Source organism: Panthera uncia (genome assembly GCF_023721935.1).
Source record: "Panthera uncia isolate 11264 chromosome E2 unlocalized genomic scaffold, Puncia_PCG_1.0 HiC_scaffold_20, whole genome shotgun sequence".
In the NCBI taxonomy this organism is placed as follows: Eukaryota; Metazoa; Chordata; class Mammalia; order Carnivora; family Felidae; genus Panthera; species Panthera uncia.
The window spans coordinates 12,354,286-12,374,026 of NW_026057589.1; the positions used below are offsets into that span (position 1 = coordinate 12,354,286).

Consider the following 19,741-nt stretch of genomic DNA (forward strand, 5'->3'; position numbering starts at 1 on the left):
GGTCCGGGAGTTCGAGCCCCGCGTCAGGCTCTGTGCTGACAGCTCAGAGCCTGGAGCCTGTTTCAGATTCTGTGTCTCCCTCTCTCTCTGCTCCTCCCCTGTTCATGCTCTGTCTCTCTCTGTCTCAAAAATAAATAAACGTTAAAAAAAATAAAAAAAAAAAATAAATAAAGTTTCAGATGCCAGTTTTATCCATTTATAACATTTCATCTTTTCCAAAAATTTTTGCAAACCCTCCTGCTTTTAGGATAAAATAAATGAAACTCATCATTTATATATATATATATATATATATATATTTTTTTTTTTTTAAATGCTTATTTTTGAGAGAGAGAGAGAGCATGAGCTGGGGAGAGAGAGAGAGAGAGAGGGAGAGAGAGAAGCAGGGACACAGGGCTCAATCCCATGAACTGTGAGATAATGACCTGAGCCAAAATCAAGAGTGACTTAAAAGTGCTTAACTGACTGAGCAATCCAGGTGCCCTAAAACTGATCATTTTTAATAAAATCACTGGCCTCATATAAACATTTCTGGCCATGGATGTGGACAATAAAGTTGTTTTTAAATTACTGGTGCAATTTCTAGGAATTCTCTGCAGAACAGATTGGCTTTGGAGTTAGGCACATCTAGGTCCAAACCCTGACTCTGCTAATTGCTGACTCTATGATCTTCAGCAAATTGCTTAATCACTTTGGTCCTTGATTTCTCTGTTTATAAAAGGGGGACAATACACATATCTACTTCATGGAGTTGTTGAGAGGATTAAAGGATTAAAAAAAGGGGAAGTTTTCAGTGCTTAGTGCTGAACTCAACAAATGTTAATTTATGTACTCAACAAATGTTAATTTAATTAATTAATTTTTAAAATATAATTTATTGACAAATTGGTTTTCATACAACACCCAGTGCTCATCCCAACAAGTGCCCTCCTCAATGCTCATCTAATGTTGTGATTATTTTAGTAAAGTTCAGTATGTTTTGTTGTTTGGAATATTCCTGATAATATTTATAAACCTCAGGGAACATAGTAATTGTATTTAAGAGACCATATATCCTTCATCTAGTATCTAGTCCCATAAAAGAACAATATCCACAGATCTTCATTTTTAATTAATGTTTGTTAAGAAACAGATGTAAAAAAGCAACCACCTCCCACCAATAGGTAAAATGACAAAGACTCACAACAGCAAAAGTTGGTGAGGATGTGAAGTAACCAGAATTCTTTGTTGTTGTTTAGTTTTTATTTCATAATCATAAACTTAACTCTGCAATCGAACTTGATGTAGAGGAGGATAAGAAAAATATGTGAACCATACAACTGCCCCAAGGAACACAAAGATTATGGGATATTTTGAGGAGATGAGGGTGAAGGGGTGCTCTCCTAAGCTACAGAAGGAATGAGCTGGCGGTTAAGATATGACACAAGTCAAATTTATTAGATTTGTCCACATCAGCAATGTTGATTCTTTTTTAATTATTTTTTTAACGTTTATTTATTATTGAGAGACAGAGAGACACAGAATGTGAACAGGGGAGGGGTAGAGAGAGGGGCAGACATAGAATCTGAAGTAGGCTCCAGGCTCTGAGATGTCAGCACAGAGCCTGATGCAGGGCTCGAACTCATAAACTGCAAGATCATGACCTGAGCCAAAGTCGGTCGCTTAACCAACAGAGCCACCCAGGCGCCCCGGCAGTGTTGATTTTCTTGCTGGTTTTGCCATTCCTGGATCCAAGGTGTTCCACATAGCTTCCACAATAGTCATGCCCTGTTTCTCCTTGCCAAAGACCACACACTTGCTATCCAATCACTCAGATTTGGCAGTGTACATGAAACACTGGCAACCATTTGTGTTGGGTCCAACATTTGCCAAGGACAAGATGCCAGGATCGATATGCTTCAGGATGAAATTCTCATCAAATTTCTCCCCATAGATGGACTTGCTGCCAGTGTCATTATGGTATTAAGGCACCACCATGGCACATAAATCCCAGAATAATACTGTCCAAGCAGAAAACTTTATAACCAAATCCTTTCTCCCCAATGCTCAGAGCATGAAAGTTTTCTGCTGTCTTTGGAGCTTTGTCTGCCAACAGCTCAGTGGGGATGCAGCCCAAGGGCTCACCATCCATGGCAATGTCCAAGAACAATGTGGGTTGACCACGGCTGGACTGTGTCTGTAAGGCCCAGAATTCTTAGGTATCGTAGGTAGGGATGCAAAACCGTTCAAGCACTCTGGGAAAATTTTTTGGAGGTTTCTTCAAAGTTACGCATAGATCTGCTTCCGTGATTCTCAAAATGACATTAATGCTCAGTTGAGAAACCCTGATCTACTCTATGACCTAGCCATTCATTCCATGCCTAGGTATTCACCTAAAAGTAAAGAAAACATACACTTACAAAAATGTCTTGTACTAGAATATTCATAGCAGGTTTATTCACAATAGCCTCAATCTGGAAACAGAACTCAAATGTCCATCAATAAGAGAATAGATAACTAAATTGTGGTTTATCCATACAATGGCATACTACTTAGCAATAAAAAGGAATGAACTACAGATACATAAAACAACATGGGTGAATATTGACAGGGTTCAGAACATGCTGCCCCAAAATATGTTGATTGGCATATTAAGTATTTTAAGCTGAAGGAATTTGAGAAATGGCAGGTGTAGGAAGGACTCTCTGACCTTGCCCTGAAGCAGCTCACAAGATCCTCATGGGAGATATGCCCTCCCTATACCGGGAGGAAAGGAATATTCTTATTTCTGAAGTTGGAAGGACTCCAAGAGGAATCTGGATGAACATGCCTTGCCTAAATTTCCCCCAGTGTACTACTCTTAGCTCATACTCATTTGTCACATTTCCCCACAACTTTCCACTCCTCATCAAACTTAGTATGAAAACACTCAGTTTTAATGGTTTCTTCAGATCTTCATTTCCTTGTGGAGGCTCCTGGTCACATAAAATATTAGTAAATTCACATGCTTTTCTCTTGTTAATATATCATTTGTTACAGAGCCCCAGCAGAGAACCTAGAAGGGTAGAAGGAAAACATTTTTTCTCCCCTAATTTCATATATATATATATATATATATATATATATATATATATATATATCATTTATAGAGTGATATATTTTGGATACAAGTCCTTTGTCATATGTATGTATTGTAAATATCTTCTCCCACTCTGTATGTTGTCTTTTCACTCCCAATGATATCTTACGGTGAATAGATATTCTTAATTTTAGTATGGCTCAGTTTATATAATTTTCCTTTATGATTAGTGCTTTTTCTGACTTGTTGTATACTTTTGTCTACTTCATGGTCACAAAGCTGTTTTCTTATGTTTTCTGCTAAAATAATTGACTTTTTAATTTTTTTAAGTTTATTTTTTATTTTGAGAGAGAGAGAGAGTGCGCGCGCACGTGCATGGGGGAGGGGCTCGAGCCACTTGAATCAGGGAGGGAGGATCCCAAGCAGGTTCTGTGCTGTCAATGCAGAGCCCAACATGGGGCTTGATTATGTGAACCATGAGAGCATGACCTGAGCGAAAATAAAGAGTGGGCGCTTAACTGACTGAGCCACCCAGGTGCCCTGAGAGTTTTTTGACTTTTAAAATATAGATTGGCATCCCAAATGAAATGTGTTTTTATAATGTAAGAATCCAAATAAAATTTTTTCCATATGAATATCCAAATGTCCTAGACTCATTTTTTGAAAAGACAATTTTCTTTATTGATGGACATCCAGGAGGAATTAGAAAATAATGTGTGTGTGTTTACATGAATGGTTGAAACTCTACACACAGCTCTATATTCTATTTTTATGCAGTAGTGTTGCCACACATAACCTATTATTGGCTGAATGGTATCCCATTATATGGATGTATCACAAATAATTTTTTAAAAATGTTTTATTTATTTTTGAGAGAGAGACAGAGTGCGAGCGGGAGAGGGTCAGAGAGAGAAGGAGACACAGAATGCGAAGCAGGCTCCAGGCTCCAGGCTCAGTGCTGTCAGCCCCCCCAGTGGGGGGGCTGGAACTCACAACAGTGAGATTATGACCTGAGCCAAAGTTGGACGCTTAACGGACTCAGCCACCCAGGCACCCCTGTATCACAAAGAATTTAATTAATTCCCTTAAAGTCAACATTTAGAGTTTTTCTTATTGTTGACATTAAGGAGATGAATATTTTGTCCTAAGTGAGGGCTGGTTATGTTGCGTTTCCTAAGGATAAATTTCTTGGAGCGGGAATTGCCCAGCTGGGGTGCAAGGCCATTTTAAAGTTTGCCATCTGTGAAGTTTATGCCAATGTTTACCCCCATGCACAACCGGTATATAAACCGGTTTCTCCTTATTCTCACCAATAGTGGCCACTGTGAATCTTTTTAATCTTTGCTAAATCAGGTGAAAATGAAACTTATTTTCATTTCCATGTCTTTCTTTTATAATAGGCTAAAAAGTTTTGTACATCCTTAGTCGCTATTTTACTGGTTTTAGATGGTCTGTTTGAATTTTTGTCTAATTTTCCTTTGAGATTGTTTTTTCCTTTCTGGTTTATAAACATATATATGTTATAACAGAGTATTACGTCGCAGTTGGCCTAGTTTGGCTTTTAACCTCATATTGTCTTTCGAGTCTCAGTTTTAACTCAGCCTGTGTACTAGGAACCAACTTCTGCCTAATAACTTTGGAAAACCTTCCCAACTCAGGGTCTGGGTGGGCGGAGCCGGAGTGTCTCGGACGGGTTTGCCCGCCCACATCACCGAAGGGGCGGGGCCAAAGGACGCCCCGCCTCCTCGAGCGGTTTCCGTTGCCATAGACGCCTTTCCTCCTCCGGACTTGTCGAGAAAAGAAACCTATAGAGAGCCTGGGCCCGGGCACTGCTAGAGTTGCCGGCGTACGTAACGTTGACGCGTGACGCTAGCCCCACTCGGCTGTGAAGCGCGTGCGCAGTGCGTCTTTCGGGGCTCGGGCCGTTGTCGGCCGGCGACGCGCGGCGGCGCGGCCTGGAGGTGGGTTCCGGGTGTCGAGAGGGCGGGTCCGGGCTTCCTTCCTTGTCTTCTGGCGCACCACCTGCCTTCGCTGCGGCGGGGGGCGCCGTATACCCTACGAGCGACCGTTCCGGGAAGCAGCTCCGGGAGCGGAAGTGGAGAATGGTTTCCTGGAGTGGGGAGAGTGAGTGAAGCGCTGCCTCTCTAGACTCGGGGAGCCAAGGTGGGCGTAAGCGAAGGTAATCAGACCTGGCTTCCGAGCTCGGGTCTTCCTTCGACTTTCCAGAGGATGAGGCAAGGATGAGGCAGGGTCTGGGACTGAGGTTCTTCCACGTCAGGAGGGCTCGGGCCGCTTGAATATAGGTTGAGACTCAGTCCCATCAGGTGAAACGAGATCTTGGCTGCCCCTGGCCCAAAGTAAAGCGCTAGATACACTCTATTATTTTCACGGTTGCTGGGAAGAGGAGTTGCCAGAAACACTTGTAAAACTACTTTGTAAGCGTTAATTGAAGAGAGCCTGTTGATAAGATCTTGTGGGGTTTGTGTCAGGCCCACGGATTTTGCAGATATTTTCCTTTGTGGCTTGGGGCGGGGCGGGGGGGGGCGGGCATGACTTTCTACTCGAATATGTAAATTAAGAATGGTAATACTGACCCTCAGCAGAATTATGATGCCAGAAAGTTCTAAGCAGTGCTTAATGGAAGGGCCAGAGGAACGTATACTGGAAACTTTTTTCCTGTAGTCTGTAAACCACGTGTTTTGTTTGTTTTTTAATTTTTGCTCATGCATTGAAGTGCTGAAGTTATGACTCATATTCGGAACCTAGAGGAGAGCTGTTTGTGCTAAGTATAATATACGTTTGTTTATTAGATACTCACAGAGGGTTTATTGTGTACCTTAAGCACTGTTCTAACCTCGGGGTGATACATGAGTCACCAAAACAAAAGATCCTTGCCCTGTGGAGCTTAGATTCTAGTTTGGGGAAGACAATAATAAACAATAAGCAGATTTAATGTTAGAAAAGAGTGTCACAGAAAGAAAAAAAGTACAGCAAGATCCTTACCTTTACCATTGTTAGTGCAAGATGCAATTAGGATGTCAGGGTAGGTCTCTTAGAAAAATTACACTTGATTAAATACTTGAAGGAGGTGAGGGAGTTAGCTATGCAGGTACTCTGAAGAAAGAGCATTCCAGGCAGAGGGATTGACCAGTGCAAAGGATTTGCAGGTTGCAGTGTGCCTCGTGTTTCAGTGAACAGAAAGTTTATGTGGTTGGAGCAGAATGAATTGGAGGGATAGTAGACAATCAGGTTAGAGATAGGTTGGGGCTGGAAGGCAGAAATCTTCAAGAGCATTGTAGACTACTGTTAGGACTGTGGCATTTATTTGGGAGCCAAAGGAGGCAAAGATAGAAGAGACCAGTTAGAAGGCTATGGCAGTAATCCAGCAGAGAGTTGACACTGTCTACAATCAGGAAGCTGGTATCTGGAGGTGGGTGAGAAGTGGTTGGATTCTGGGAATTTGGTAGGAGGAAACAAAGTTCGGGTTATAGACCTGAAAATTCAGTATTTATATATATACATATTTTTAAGATCTATGTGTGTGTGTGTGTGTGTGTGTGTGTGTATGTGTATATATATATATTCAAGATATGTATTTTATATATAAATATATAAGACATAATCTTGATTTGCATACCACCGGTGTAGTCAGGAAGAACAATGGAATGTTTGAATCACTTTAGTTTTTCTCATGTGAAAGTATTATGTATTATCTTAGGTGACATTTCAGAGCTTCCTTATGCCATTAATTAATATGTGAAGTAAATGACTAAAGTCAGACTTTTTCCAAAGTAGAATATAGTTGCAATCTAAACATGGTTGTAGTTTCCAGTAAGCACAGTGTAAATTAAGATAGAATAACTTGTAATAAACTTTCATTTGCTTTCATTTAGGATTTTAGTGAATGTATCAATGCCCCATTTTTGCCTTCTTTAAGAAATTTGTCTGAATACAGCGTCTAACGGTGAAAAAAAAGCTTTGAGAAAAAGATATTGATGGACACATGTGACTGTTAGCTGTAATTTACATGTATGGTAAATATACTGTGGCAAACAAATGACTAAGAAGATACTTGTTACTTCAAGAAGCTTACAAGCTAGTAGAATAGACAGGATTGTAAATAATTTAAACAAAATATAAAAGAACTGCCAAAAGAACAGTACAAAGTAAATGCTAATAGAATACAGTCTTCTGGATATTATTGTATTTATTGTGGCATTAGCTCATCTTTATTTCCCATTTTAATTATCAAACGTTGGCTTTTTGTGGGACAGTGGTTGTGAATTTTTTGTTTGACAAATTTAGATTCTTTTTGAATATGCTGAGAAATGTGGAACTTATGAACTAAAACACCTATTGATTAACATTGAGCTGACAAGTACTATGTAATACTCATAGCTCTCTCTGCTGGAATTTATGACTTTACCCAACACTATGCCATCAGGCCATGTATCTTCCTCTTATATCTCTTTCCTTCTCCATTGGACAAGTGTTTTTGGTTTCTTAGTGTTAGACCACAAGATGTAGGGTGACTATTTGTAATTTGTATATTCATTGCGAATATTTCTTCAATTTAAAGATCTTCTATCGAAGTGTGTTACTTTTCTTGTTTTTTTTTTTTTTTTTAAGATTATTTATTTTGAGCGAGAGACAAAGCGTGAGTGAGGAGGGACAGAGAGAGAGGGAGAGAGAAAATCCCAAGCAGGCTCTGCCCTGTCAGTTCAGAGCCTGATGTGGGGCTCAAACTCATGAACCATGAGATTGTGACCTGAGCCAAAGTCGGATGCTTAACTGACTGAGCCACCCAGGCGCCCCAAAGTGTGTTACGTGGCAAGAAGAAATATAGTCGAAGTATGGAGCTGTCTGAGCAGATGAGACAAGAATCTAGTTTATGGACATGCCAGGTTGAACTGTAGTTCACTTTCAGCATTGAACTGAATAGAGACTGACCAGTCAAGTACACCACAGTCAACAAGCAGTATGATGATGAGTGTTAGTAGGTGGATTATGAAAGTGATTTGGCACCACCAAAGTGCATGTTTTAGCAAGAGTGGGAGATCTGGATGAAGGATGTATTTGACAGTCCTTATAGGTAAATAAGTGTGTGGTGGCAGAGACGTCTGGTAGCAATATTACTACTGGGTTTAGGTGTAGAATCTTCTCCTGGAAGGAGGTGAGATTCAGAAGGGACTAAAAAACTGGAAGTCTTGGGGCACCTGTGTGGTGCAGTTGGTTAAGCGTTCAACTCTTGAGCTTGGCTCAGGTCATGATCTCACAGTTTGTGAGTTTGAGCCCCATATTTGGCTCTGTGCTGATGGCATGGAGCCTGCTTGGGATTCTGTCTCTCCTTCTCTCTGCCTCTCCTCAGCTTGTGTGCATGTTCTCTCTCTCTCTCTCTCTCTCTCTCTCTCTCTCTCTGTCTCTCAAATAAATAAAAACTTAAACAAAAAAAAAAAGCTAAAAGTCGCTTGTTAAAGCTTGATCAAAGGTCGTGTTCAGGGCTGAATCTTAGTCTGAGAGTGTGTTTGGGGCCATGTGGGTAGAGGCAAACTTTGGGAGGAGCTAGATGGATTAATATGGCAATATGAGCTGCCATCACTGATGATTATTCTTTGGTATATGCTTTTTATACGCTAGCATGTTCTATCCTTATCTAAAAAAAATGATACCCCAAATAAGAAACAGACTCAAAGATGTAATTTTCCCAAGGCTACTTTGTAGCTCTAAGTTGCAGAGTTGGAAATTGAGCTCAGATCTGTTGGGTATGAAAGCCTTTACTTTTTCTTTATTCCAAATTGTCTCATGTAACAGCATGTGCTGACATTAGCTTTCCCATTTTATGCAGTTTATCATGAGTGTGATCCGATTTGCTGTGGATGAGATTTCACTCTCTAATAAATTTGATTCATTTAATTGTGTGTTTTCTTTTTCTAGATTTTAATTTAATTTGAAAATGAGTAAGTGCAGAAAACCACCCCTGGGTTCAAGTCCTGAGACATTCAGCCCAGATGTTGTTGCTGACATTTTTGAACTCTTTGCCAAGAACTTTTCTTATGGCAAGCCACTTAATAACGAGTGGCAATTACCAGATCCCGGTGAGATTTTCACTTGTGACCACACGGAATTTAATGCATTGCTTGATTTGAAGAACTCCCTAAATGAAGTAAAAAACCTACTGAGTGACAAGAAATTGGATGAGTGGCATGAACACACTGCTTTTACTAATAAAGCTGGAAAAATAATTTCTCATGTGAAAAAATCTGTAAACGCTGAACTTTGTACTCAAGCGTGGTGTAAGTTTCATGAAATTTTGTGCAGCTTTCCACTTATTCCACAGGAAGCTTTTCAGAATGGAAAACTGAATTCCCTACACCTTTGTGAAGCTCCTGGAGCTTTTATAGCTAGTCTCAATCACTACTTAAAATCCCATCGGTTCCCCTGTGATTGGAGTTGGGTAGCTAATACTTTGAATCCATACCATGAAGCAAATGACAATCTTATGATGATTATGGATGACCGACTTATAGCAAATACCTTGCATTGGTGGTACTTTGGTCCAGATAACACCGGTGATATCATGAACTTGAAATATCTGACTGGACTTCAGAATTTCATAAGCAACATGGCTACCATTCACTTGATCACTGCAGATGGGAGTTTTGATTGCCAAGGAAACCCAGGTGAACAAGAAGCTTTAGTCTCTTCTTTGCATTACTGTGAAGTTGTCACTGCTCTGACGACTCTTGGAAATGGTGGCTCTTTTGTTCTGAAGATGTTTACTTTGTTTGAACATTGTTCCATAAACCTGATGTACCTGCTAAACTGTTCTTTTGACCAAGTCCATGTTTTCAAACCTGCTACTAGCAAGGCAGGAAACTCAGAAGTCTATGTGGTGTGTCTCCGTTATAAGGGAAGAGAGGCAATCCATCCTCTGTTATCTAAGATGGTGCTGAACTTTGGGACTGAAATGACCCAGAAAGCTCTCTTTCCCCATCATGTGATTCCCAAATCTTTTCTTAAAAGGCATGAAGAATGTTGTATGTTCTTTCATAAATACCAGCTAGAGACTATTTCTGAGAACATTCGTCTGTTTCAGTGCATGGGAAAAGGGGAACAAATAAAACTGAATACTTTAAGGGACTGTGCTGTTCAATATTTTATGGAAAAGTTTCAGTTGAAGCCTCTTTCCAGAAATAATTGGCTAGTGAAAAAATCTAGTATTGGTTGTAGTACAAATACAAAACGGTTTGGGCAGAGGAACAGATATTTTAAAACCTATAATGAAAGGAAAATGCTGGAAACCCTTTCATGGAAAGATAAGGTGGCCAAAGGATACTTTAATAGTTGGGCGGAAGAACATGCTGTGTATCATTCTGGGCAGAGTTCTCTCTTAGAAGGGACAGCTTCCAGTCTTGAGTGTCACTTATGGCATATTTTAGAGGGAAAGAAACTGCCAAAGGTAAAGTGTTCTCCTTTCTGTGATGGTGAAATTTTAAAGGCTCTTAATGAAGCAATTGAAAAGTCATTAGGAGGAGCCTTGAATTTGGATTCCAAGTTCTGGCCCAAACAGCAGGATTATTGTTCTTGTCATATTTTTACTGAAGAACTGATATTTACTGAGTTGTTTAGCCTTACCAAGTGCCTTCAGGATGAGCAGGTCGTAGAACCCAGCAACCGAATAAAGTGCCTGCTTGTGGGCTTTCCAACCCTCAGTGACATCAAAACGCATATACCGTTGGAAGTTCAGTTCTTGGAACCAGCGGAACTCATGACTTGCAGCTGTTCGTTGCTTCATGATGGAGACCCAGTTTACCAGCAGCTGTTTTTGGACTGCTTTCTACGTGCGTTGCAGCAGCTTCAGACAGGAGATGCTATGATTTTGCCTGTACTTTCTTGTTTTACGAGATTTATGGCTGGTTTGATTTTTGTACTCCACAATTGTTTTAGGTTCATCACATTTTCTTGTCCCACTTCCTCTGAGCCCCTGAAGACCTGTGCAGTCCTGCTGTGTGTGGGTTACCAGGACCTTCCGAATCCAGTTTTCCAGTATCTGCAGAATGTGAATGACTTGTTGAGCTCTTTGCTGAATTCTGATGCACCCCAGCAGGTTTTACAGTTTGTGCCAATGGAGGTGCTCCTTAAGGGGGCACTGCTTGATTTTTTGTGGGATTTGAATGTGGCCATTGCTAAAAGGCATTTGCATGTGATTATTCAAGGAGAGAGAGAAGAAATCATCAGCAGCCTTCAGCTATGAAATTGAAACTTTCTGAGATTTAACTTTATGACTTCTTACAGTTTCCATTGTTATTGTAGTCTTTTGCTATTAATTTAAAACCTTTCATTTGAGGGAAAGGCCAACTTTTGCATCATTGAAAGTCTCATTATTTCTGGAAAACCACCAGCTAGTTCTGATCTCATATATATGCCCTTAGGCATAGAGTTTTCCATGTGGTGCAGTCTATGCAGTGATGAAACTCAACCTCAGACGTGAGATGTGTGTGGGTGGATGGGGTAGACACACCCATACTTATTTAAGCAGTTTTGTTGGTCGTCCTTACCTGTTTAAGATTTGCACCCATGTGCCTTCATTCAAATTAGATTTTTTCCCAACTGATTTCCTCAGTGGATAATGCTGTTAATAAATTGATAGACGTCTTTGATGAAAGGAGGTGGAAACCTCAGCTGCACCGGTTTTCTTTACTCCTGACCACGTCACTTATGGATTCGGGGAACTCCTTTTGCCAGATGCTGAATATGTGCCATTCCTTGCCTTTAGACCACTGACCCAATTTACTGGTGTGGTTTAAATGAAGCTAGTGTGCTGTTTTATAAATATTTCACTAACCACAGCCATCCAGCTAGTCCATCCAGGACAACTTCAAACCAAAGATCATGTTTAAAACAATGAAAAATCACTGTGGCTAATACACACATGTATCATGAAAAGCTTCATTTAGCAATCATGTAGTAATTTTTAACTTCCAGGAAATAATCTGTGAACTAAAGGATTTTTTTAGATTGCAAAATAGTGTGTATGGTCTCATATTGGAGATGTATGAATGTGATGAACGTAGTGAACCCTAAAGAAAAATTTTAACACTTCCAGAATGATGATTCAACATTTCAGAATTTTTAATTTCTTTTTTCAGTATGAAAGTAGCACTTTATTAAAAGATTAACCGTAAGATGGTTATTTTATCAGTTATGTCTGATTGCTTTTAAATTATATGTATTCGACCACGTAAATGAGCTTTTCTGGCAAACTGTATTAAGCAAATCTTCATTACTTTGTAATTACACAAAGTGAAGAGTGTACTCTCACATGTGCATTTTAGACATTTGTGTTAGTTATATAAAAAGTAGATGTATTCTCTCATGTATTTGGTTGATAAATATTAATCTGAATTTTTAGAATGTTCTTTGCTATTTTGAGCTACATTATAGATTCATGAATAAAGTCATTAGCAGAGAGATTTTGTGTTCGTCTTTTTTAAAGAGAATCATGGGGGAAGTTAAAAATATAACTTGGAAACATTTTTTTTTAAGGAAGGTTTGAATGGGAGTTAATGTTCTTTCATTTCCTCTGATATGTATTCATTAAAATTTAGTTCTTAATATTGTAATATTTATGGAATTTCTACTTCGGGAAAGAAACTGAATACTTAGGGAGGAGAAGGGGGTAGATTGAGTTCTTGCCAAGGGGGGTACGGAGGCCTGGAGGGAGATTTCCAAAAGAATTGTAATTTCTTATTGGTGGGTGACTTTATGGAAACGGTTCTAGTTGTATAATGATAAAAATCTGACAGAAAATTGGTTACTAGGAGAGAATTAAAAATCACTCTGGGAAAACCATTTTGTACTTAATAGTCTTTATGCCTTGGTTGGTTTGGTCTAATATAATGGCACAGTTTATTTTTGTTTTTTTTTAACCAGTTCGTTTGAATGAAGTTGAAAGCCTAGGTCCAGGTTCTGGTATTAAAACTTTCTTTTAAGCGTCTCAAATAAGTACTGAATGCTTAGTTGTTGTTGTTGTGTGTGTGTGTATTTTTTTTTTTAATTTTTTTTAACGTTTATTTATTTTTGAGACAGAGAGAGACAGAGCATGAACGGGGGAGGGTCAGAGAGAGAGGGAGACACAGAATCTGAAACAGGCTCCAGGCTCTGAGCAGTCAACACAGCCCGACGCGGGGCTCGAACTCACATACCGCGAGATCGTGACCTGAGCTGAAGTCGGACGCTTAACCGACTGAGCCACCCAGGCGCCCCTTGTTTTGTTTTTTTAAACACTAATCACTGTTGGGATGTATAGCATACTGGTGTTTATTAGAATATATTTTGGTATTTAACTTGGCTCTTGGAATCAGTTGCTGTTCATCTGATTTGTTGGATTCAGATTTGCTCTATATAGGTGAGATAGGAGTTGAAGGTTCAAACTGAACTGGATGTGGCTGACAGGTACCAATGATTTAGAGGAATTTCTCTTTGAGAAAAAGGGGAGGAAAAATGCTGTCAAAAAATGAATGACAAGAAGACAGTAAGGTGAGGGATGGTTTGTATATCAAGGTAGTTACTGTTCTTTAAAAAAAAAAATTTTTTTTTGTAGATCTAAACAGCCAGAAAATTTAAACTTCACAAAATGTGTTTCCTAAAAGACTTAGATGAGAAAGAGGTCTTATAAATGTAATTTCTTCAGTATTAATTTTTGTCCTCCCTAAGAAAAAAGTCAGTTTTATATTCTAGTGAGGGCTTTTATATATTATCCTAATATTACTTAAATATTTAAATGCATTGAAAATATATTTTCTGGAATAAATTAAAAATCTGACTTTGTATACTTTATTTTATTTAAAAATATTTGTATTAAAGGGGCGCCTGGGTGGCTCAGTTGGTTGGGCGTCAGACTTGGGCACAGGTCATGATCTCATGGCTTGTGAGTTTGAGCCCCGCTTTGAGCTCTGTGCTGACAGCTCAGAGCCTGGAGCCCGCTTCAGGTTCTGTGTGTCCCTCTCTGCCCCTCCCCTGGTCATGCTCTGTCTCTGTCTCTCTCTCAAAAATAAATAAACATTGAAAAAAATTAAAATTTGTATTCAAATTTTTTCTACTCCAAAGATCTTGGAGTGGAATGAAAGAAGCAAGTTTAAAATATTAGGGAGAGGTGAAAAAAAATGTTGATTGGTGCTTTTGTTGTTTTACTTGTTTTTTTTTATTTTTAATTTTAGCTTTTTTTAAAACTTTTTTTTTAATGTTTATTTATTTTTGAGACAGAGAGAGACAGAGCATGAGTGGGGGAGGGGCAGAGAGAGAGGGAGACACAGAATCTGAAACAGGCTCCAGGCTCTGAGCTGTCAGCACAGAGCCCGACGTGGGGCTCGAACCCACAGACCGCGAGATCATGACCTGAGCCGAAGTCGGACGCTTAACCGACTGAGCCACCCAGGCACCCCTAGCTTTTTTTTTTTTTTTTTTAATGTTTTATTTATTTTTGAGGGAGCACAAGTTGGGGAGGGTCAGAGAGTGAGGGACAGCGGACGCTCAACCAACTGAACTACACAGGCACCCCTTGTTGTTTTACATATTTTTTGATGAGAATATACCAGATATTTAAAAATATGTAGGCTTTATTTTTCATTTGCAGTTGAGGTCATTATAATTATATTGCTGTGGTGGGCAAATGAAATCAGTTAATCCCTTACATTTTCACATTTTTAGAAATGAAAATGTTTATAAACCCAACCAAAATCTTTTTTCTTTGTTTAAATACTTTTCCATATTTAAATTGATTTGAAAACAAAAGGGTAACACTGATATTTAGTGTATTTTTGCTTTCTAAGGTGAAAGTAAGAAATAGCACATTTTTATTTTTATTTTTTAAAGAATGTTTATTTATTTTGTGTGAGAGTGAGAGAGCTCAAGTAGGGGAGGGGCAGAGAGGGGGAGACAGAATCCCAAGCAGGATCTGCATTGCCAGCTCTGAGCTAGACATGTGGCTTAAATCTATGAACTGTGAGGTCATGACCTGAGCTGAGTTTCAGTTTTTAAAATTGTTTTAAGCAATAAATGGTTATCATTTTTTATAAAAGCCGTACATACTTACAAAGATTTTAAAGCATAAGAGGTTTTTTTGTTAATTTTTATGTTCTAAAAAGTAAGAACATTTATTAAACTGGTATAATTAGGCCTTATTTAAATGTCCTTAGTTATCTGTTTAATACATTTTGAACACAACTTAGACTTAATGTAAATATTAACTTCTGTTAAAATGATGACAAATTATTATACATAGATGTGCAAGGCCTGACAGAAAATTTATTTACTGAATAGTTACTATTGAAACTAGAGACTCTATTATTATTTGATAATAGGTCACCCCACCTTTTCCTTTTTTTTCTTTTTTTTTTTTTTTTTACTGGATTAAAACTCTTCAGGCTGATCTTAGGAGCAAAACTAACCATAAAACAAACCTTTCAATATTCCCTAATGAATTTCTATTTGGATGGTAAACATTTTTTAGAGCTGGCCTAATGGCCATGTAGCAAGTAAACTAAAAGCTTGATACAACATATAGTAAGTCATGATATGTAGGTATGTTTTAGGGCATGTAATTAAAGCAATAATCCTCGACATTTATAATGAGTTCTTGCTTATTTTGCACTTCTAATCAATGCATTCTTGATATAAAGTAGCAATCTTGGAATAAAGAATTCTGCCTCCCACCCCCAATCTGTTATTTTTATTTTCTTAGTTTTGGCCAACACAGAAGAAAAAAATAACTTATCTTTGGATAAGGACAAGTGTATACTGGAATGTTTTAGGAAGAGGTGAAGCTGCTTTATGACCACAGATATGGTGAAGATGCCAGCTGTTCTTTATTGCTGAAAATATTTGGAAATTATCTGTCACTGAGCTTAGGTTAGCATTTAATTTTAGTCAAGTGAAAATTTTATTTAAAAGTCTAATCTGCTGATGGTGACTTATAGGTTGTATACTCATTTACAAGTTGCACCCATAATAGTGTTGATCTTTCTGTCTTTCCAGAGTATCTTTATAGACCCACTAGGTGTAATTCTGTGTTTCTGTATGCCAGGTGCAGCAGCAACAGTGTAGGCTGTTATCAGACATTTAGTATTACGTATCATTTAATATTGCAGCCACATTGTTGATTTGTAGGTTAAATTTGTCACGATATAATTAAGGAAAACATTTGTAGAGATTGTTCTTTTCCTCTAAATTATTCCTATACCTTCTGCTGAACATTTTATTGAAATGATTCTGTAGATCTTTGTGGGTAAACATATTTTATTTACATGGATATCTACATCTTTTTGCTATTTAAGCTTGTGCTTCATTCAACACCAAATTATTTTACTGGCTAAGACAGATGTGCTTTTACTCTCTAGGCCTTTGAGAATTTCTGTTGTTTCCAGTGAATTTCAGATTGAAAAATTAGTCTTCATACTAGACTGGCTGAGAAGATACAAAAGAAGCATAAACATATCCTGGTGAATTTTTTTTTAATTGGAGTAAGCATCATTCCTGTAACTATTAAATAACTCAAGTAATATTAATCTCTTCCTACAGTCATTGTGCTTACTGCTTGAATCATTCAATCTGAGCATTACCCTAAACAACCTTATATTGTTCTTTCTTTTTTTCCTCCATTCTTTCATTTTCCTGCTTGAATTATAAATTTAAGGGCAGGGTGCTATGGCATATACTTATTTTGTATTTCATATTGTCGGTATAGGTGTCTACAGAATACCAGAATACTACTTGATTTTTTAATTATAGGAAACTTTCAAACACACACAAAATTAAAATCAGGTTAACAACCCCTTCACATACCCTGAGCCAGGTTCCATAACTACCAACATTTTGCTGAACTTGAATTATCCTCCTACACTTTTTTTTTTTTTAGTACTTTAAAACAAATTCATGAAATCTCTCTTAACAGATAAGGACTTTATCACATGTGACAAAATACTTAGTCCATGTTCAAAATTTTCAGGTTGTCTCAAAAATGCCTTTTACAGTTGGTTCAAATAAGGATCCAAATGAGGTTGACACATTGCATTTGCTTTGTGTGCCTCTGAAGTCTATCTGTTTAAAGTCCCTCACCCCACTCTGCAGTCCAACGTTTTCTTTTCCATGCCATGTTAACTGTCCTGTAGTTTCCACAGGCTGGATTTGGCTATTTCATCTTTTGATTTGTATCTCCAAGCCACATATTTCCTATGAATTGGTAGCTAGATCTAGAGGACTGATTACTTTTGGCAAGAAAACATTCTAAGTGGTATTGTGTACTTCCTTTTTTATCACATCACAAAGGACAAAATGGCTAGTCGCCTCCCTCCTTGACATTAAGGTTAATCAGATTCAAATGTCAACCTTATTTATATGCTACTAATTTTCTATTGATCTCTCATTTAATAGTTTTAGCATTTATTGAATATTGATACTTAGCTCTATTAGAGGTTGCAAATTAGTGAATTTTTCTTTTTCTTTTTTTTATTTTTTTGAGAGAGAGAGAGAGAGGAAGCACACAAGCCAGGAGTGGGGAGGGGTAAAGGGAGAGAAAGAGATTTAAGCAGGCTTCACCCCCAGCAGGGAGCCCCACCTCACAATCCTGAGATTATGACCTGAGTCAAAAACAAGAGTCAGATAATTAACTGACAGAGCCGCCCAGCCCCCACCATTTAGTGATTTTCTAACCACATTTCTTCAGTATTCATTGGGCTTTATAATATGTACTTGAAGTTATCCACTCTTTGTTTTTCCTGAAATAGGTTATTCAGGGAAAGTGCTTAATGTTTTAAAACATTCTCAGTTTTCAGAACCATAAGGTGATGTTTTAGCAACCTTCAAAGGTGACCAATGGATTTTTTTTTTTTTTTGTAGTTTTTAAACTAACTTACTTCTGTAGTTTTTTTTTTTTTTAATTTTTTTTTAATGTTTATTTATTTTTGAGACAGAGAGAGACAGAGCATGAACGGGGGAGGGGCAGAGAGAGAGGGAGACACAGAATTGGAAGCAGGCTCCAGGCTCTGAGCCATCAGCCCAGAGCCCGATGTGGGGCTCGAACTCACGGACCGCGAGATCGTGACCTGAGCCAAAGTCAGACGCTCAACCGACTGAGCCACCCAGGCGCCCCACTTCTGTAGTTTTTAAACTAAATTACAAATAGTGTTCTCATCCGATGCTCAAATTATCCTATTTTGGCTTGGGTGGGTGTGGGAAAGGGCTCCTTTAGGTTGATACCTATGATATTTTTTATATAATTCAAAAAGTCTTCAATAGCTTCAATACTTTCTAGCACAACATATGCCTGTTTCATCTTGTATATTTTCTGCCCAGACTCGACATCATCCTGACCTTAATGGAAATGTCTATAGTGCAGTGGTTCTCAAACTTTTTGGTCTCCGGACCCCTTTACTCTCTTAACAATTATTAAAGAATCCAAAAAGCTTTTGTTCATTAGAGTTATGTCTGTTGAGATGTTCTGTATCGGAAGCTAAAGTTCATAAACATTTTACGTTTTATTAACTAATTGAAAAATGACAAAGATAAAACTATGTGTTCACATAAATACATTTTATGAAAAATAACATTTAAAACAAAAGAAGCATGGCAGTGTTTCCATTTTTGTGGCTCTTTTTTGTCTTTATAATAGAAGACAGCTAAATTCTTATATTTGTTTTTACATTCAATCTGTTGCAATACGTTGTTTTGGTTGAAGTACTTAAAAAAATTTGGACTCAAATATATTGGCAATTAGGAAAGGGAGGAGTATCTTAATAACCTTCTCAGGTACTTATGGATGTTCTTTGATGCTAATCCAAAATTTGACAGGTGATAGTTTCTTAACAGTTGATTGCAAAGAAGAATCTTAAACTGTATTAGTGAACTTTTTGTACTCTTTTAAAATCCATTGGTCTGTCTTGCACTTTGAATGGATTGCTTATCCACATGTGGTTTTGTAACACCACGAATTTGTTATTTGGAAAATGAGTTCATGGAGTTATGCAGATCTTGCAAATGTTGAATGCATTTGATTTATACTGTATCCAAAAAGTCATATTTTAAAAAAATTTTTTTTTTTCAACATTTATTTATTTTTGGGACAGAGAGAGACAGAGCATGAACGGGGGAGGGGCAGAGAGAGAGGGAGACACAGAATCGGAAACAGGCTCCAGGCTCTGAGCCATCAGCCCAGAGCCTGACGCGGGGCTCGAACTCACGGAGTGCGAGATCGTGACCTGGCTGAAGTCGGACGCCCAACCGACTGCGCCACCCAGACGCCCCTAAAAAGTCATATTTTTAAACATCACTGCTGATCTCATCAGAAAAAAATCTAAACTTTTAATTTTTGCTTGGATGCTTACATTTTCTCATAGCAATGAATATTGTCAGTTGTTTTCCTTGAAATGAGAGCTCACTGTATTAATTCTGTAGGAAATACCTATCAAATATCCATATCTAAAACTATAAACTGTAACTATAAACTATATAATAAGTATAGTTTGTCTGCCAGTTCTTCCAAGTAAATGTGTTCCATGAAAAATGCTCATCCTCAGTTTGCAACTCAGTCACAGAAATGCTTTTCCTGGTGGCAGCCATCCTACTTCAGGATGCAGGAGAAGTGCTTTCTGCCTACTTTCCACTTCTTCACCTAGAATGTTAAAGCCA

General features: G+C 38.1%; 2 protein-coding genes and 1 pseudogene across 3 annotated transcripts in view; 2 read left to right on the top strand and 1 right to left on the bottom strand.

The window, feature by feature from the left end:
* Nucleotides 1-1,353: 1,353 nt before the first annotated feature.
* LOC125916659 (peptidyl-prolyl cis-trans isomerase A-like) lies at nucleotides 1,354-6,070 on the bottom strand (annotated as a pseudogene).
* HYDIN (HYDIN axonemal central pair apparatus protein) overlaps nucleotides 4,937-19,741 on the top strand; it is a 312,192-nt gene continuing 297,387 nt past the window's right edge. The window contains exon 1 of the mRNA XM_049622586.1: nucleotides 4,937-5,019. The gene's annotated coding sequence lies outside the window, so the exon portion shown is untranslated. The remainder of the gene's footprint in view (nucleotides 5,020-19,741) is intronic.
* Nucleotides 4,941-13,113, top strand: CMTR2 (cap methyltransferase 2). Of its 2 annotated transcripts, none has more exons than XM_049622597.1 (2): nucleotides 4,941-5,019; nucleotides 8,993-13,113. In XM_049622597.1, exon 2 carries the CDS (start codon nucleotides 9,012-9,014, stop codon nucleotides 11,310-11,312), a length of 2,301 nt encoding a protein of 766 aa, XP_049478554.1. In that variant the 5' UTR covers nucleotides 4,941-5,019; nucleotides 8,993-9,011; the 3' UTR covers nucleotides 11,313-13,113. The 2 variants fall into 2 exon arrangements, with proteins under 2 accessions (XP_049478554.1, XP_049478555.1); XM_049622598.1 differs by lacking the exon at nucleotides 4,941-5,019 and adding an exon at nucleotides 5,029-5,237.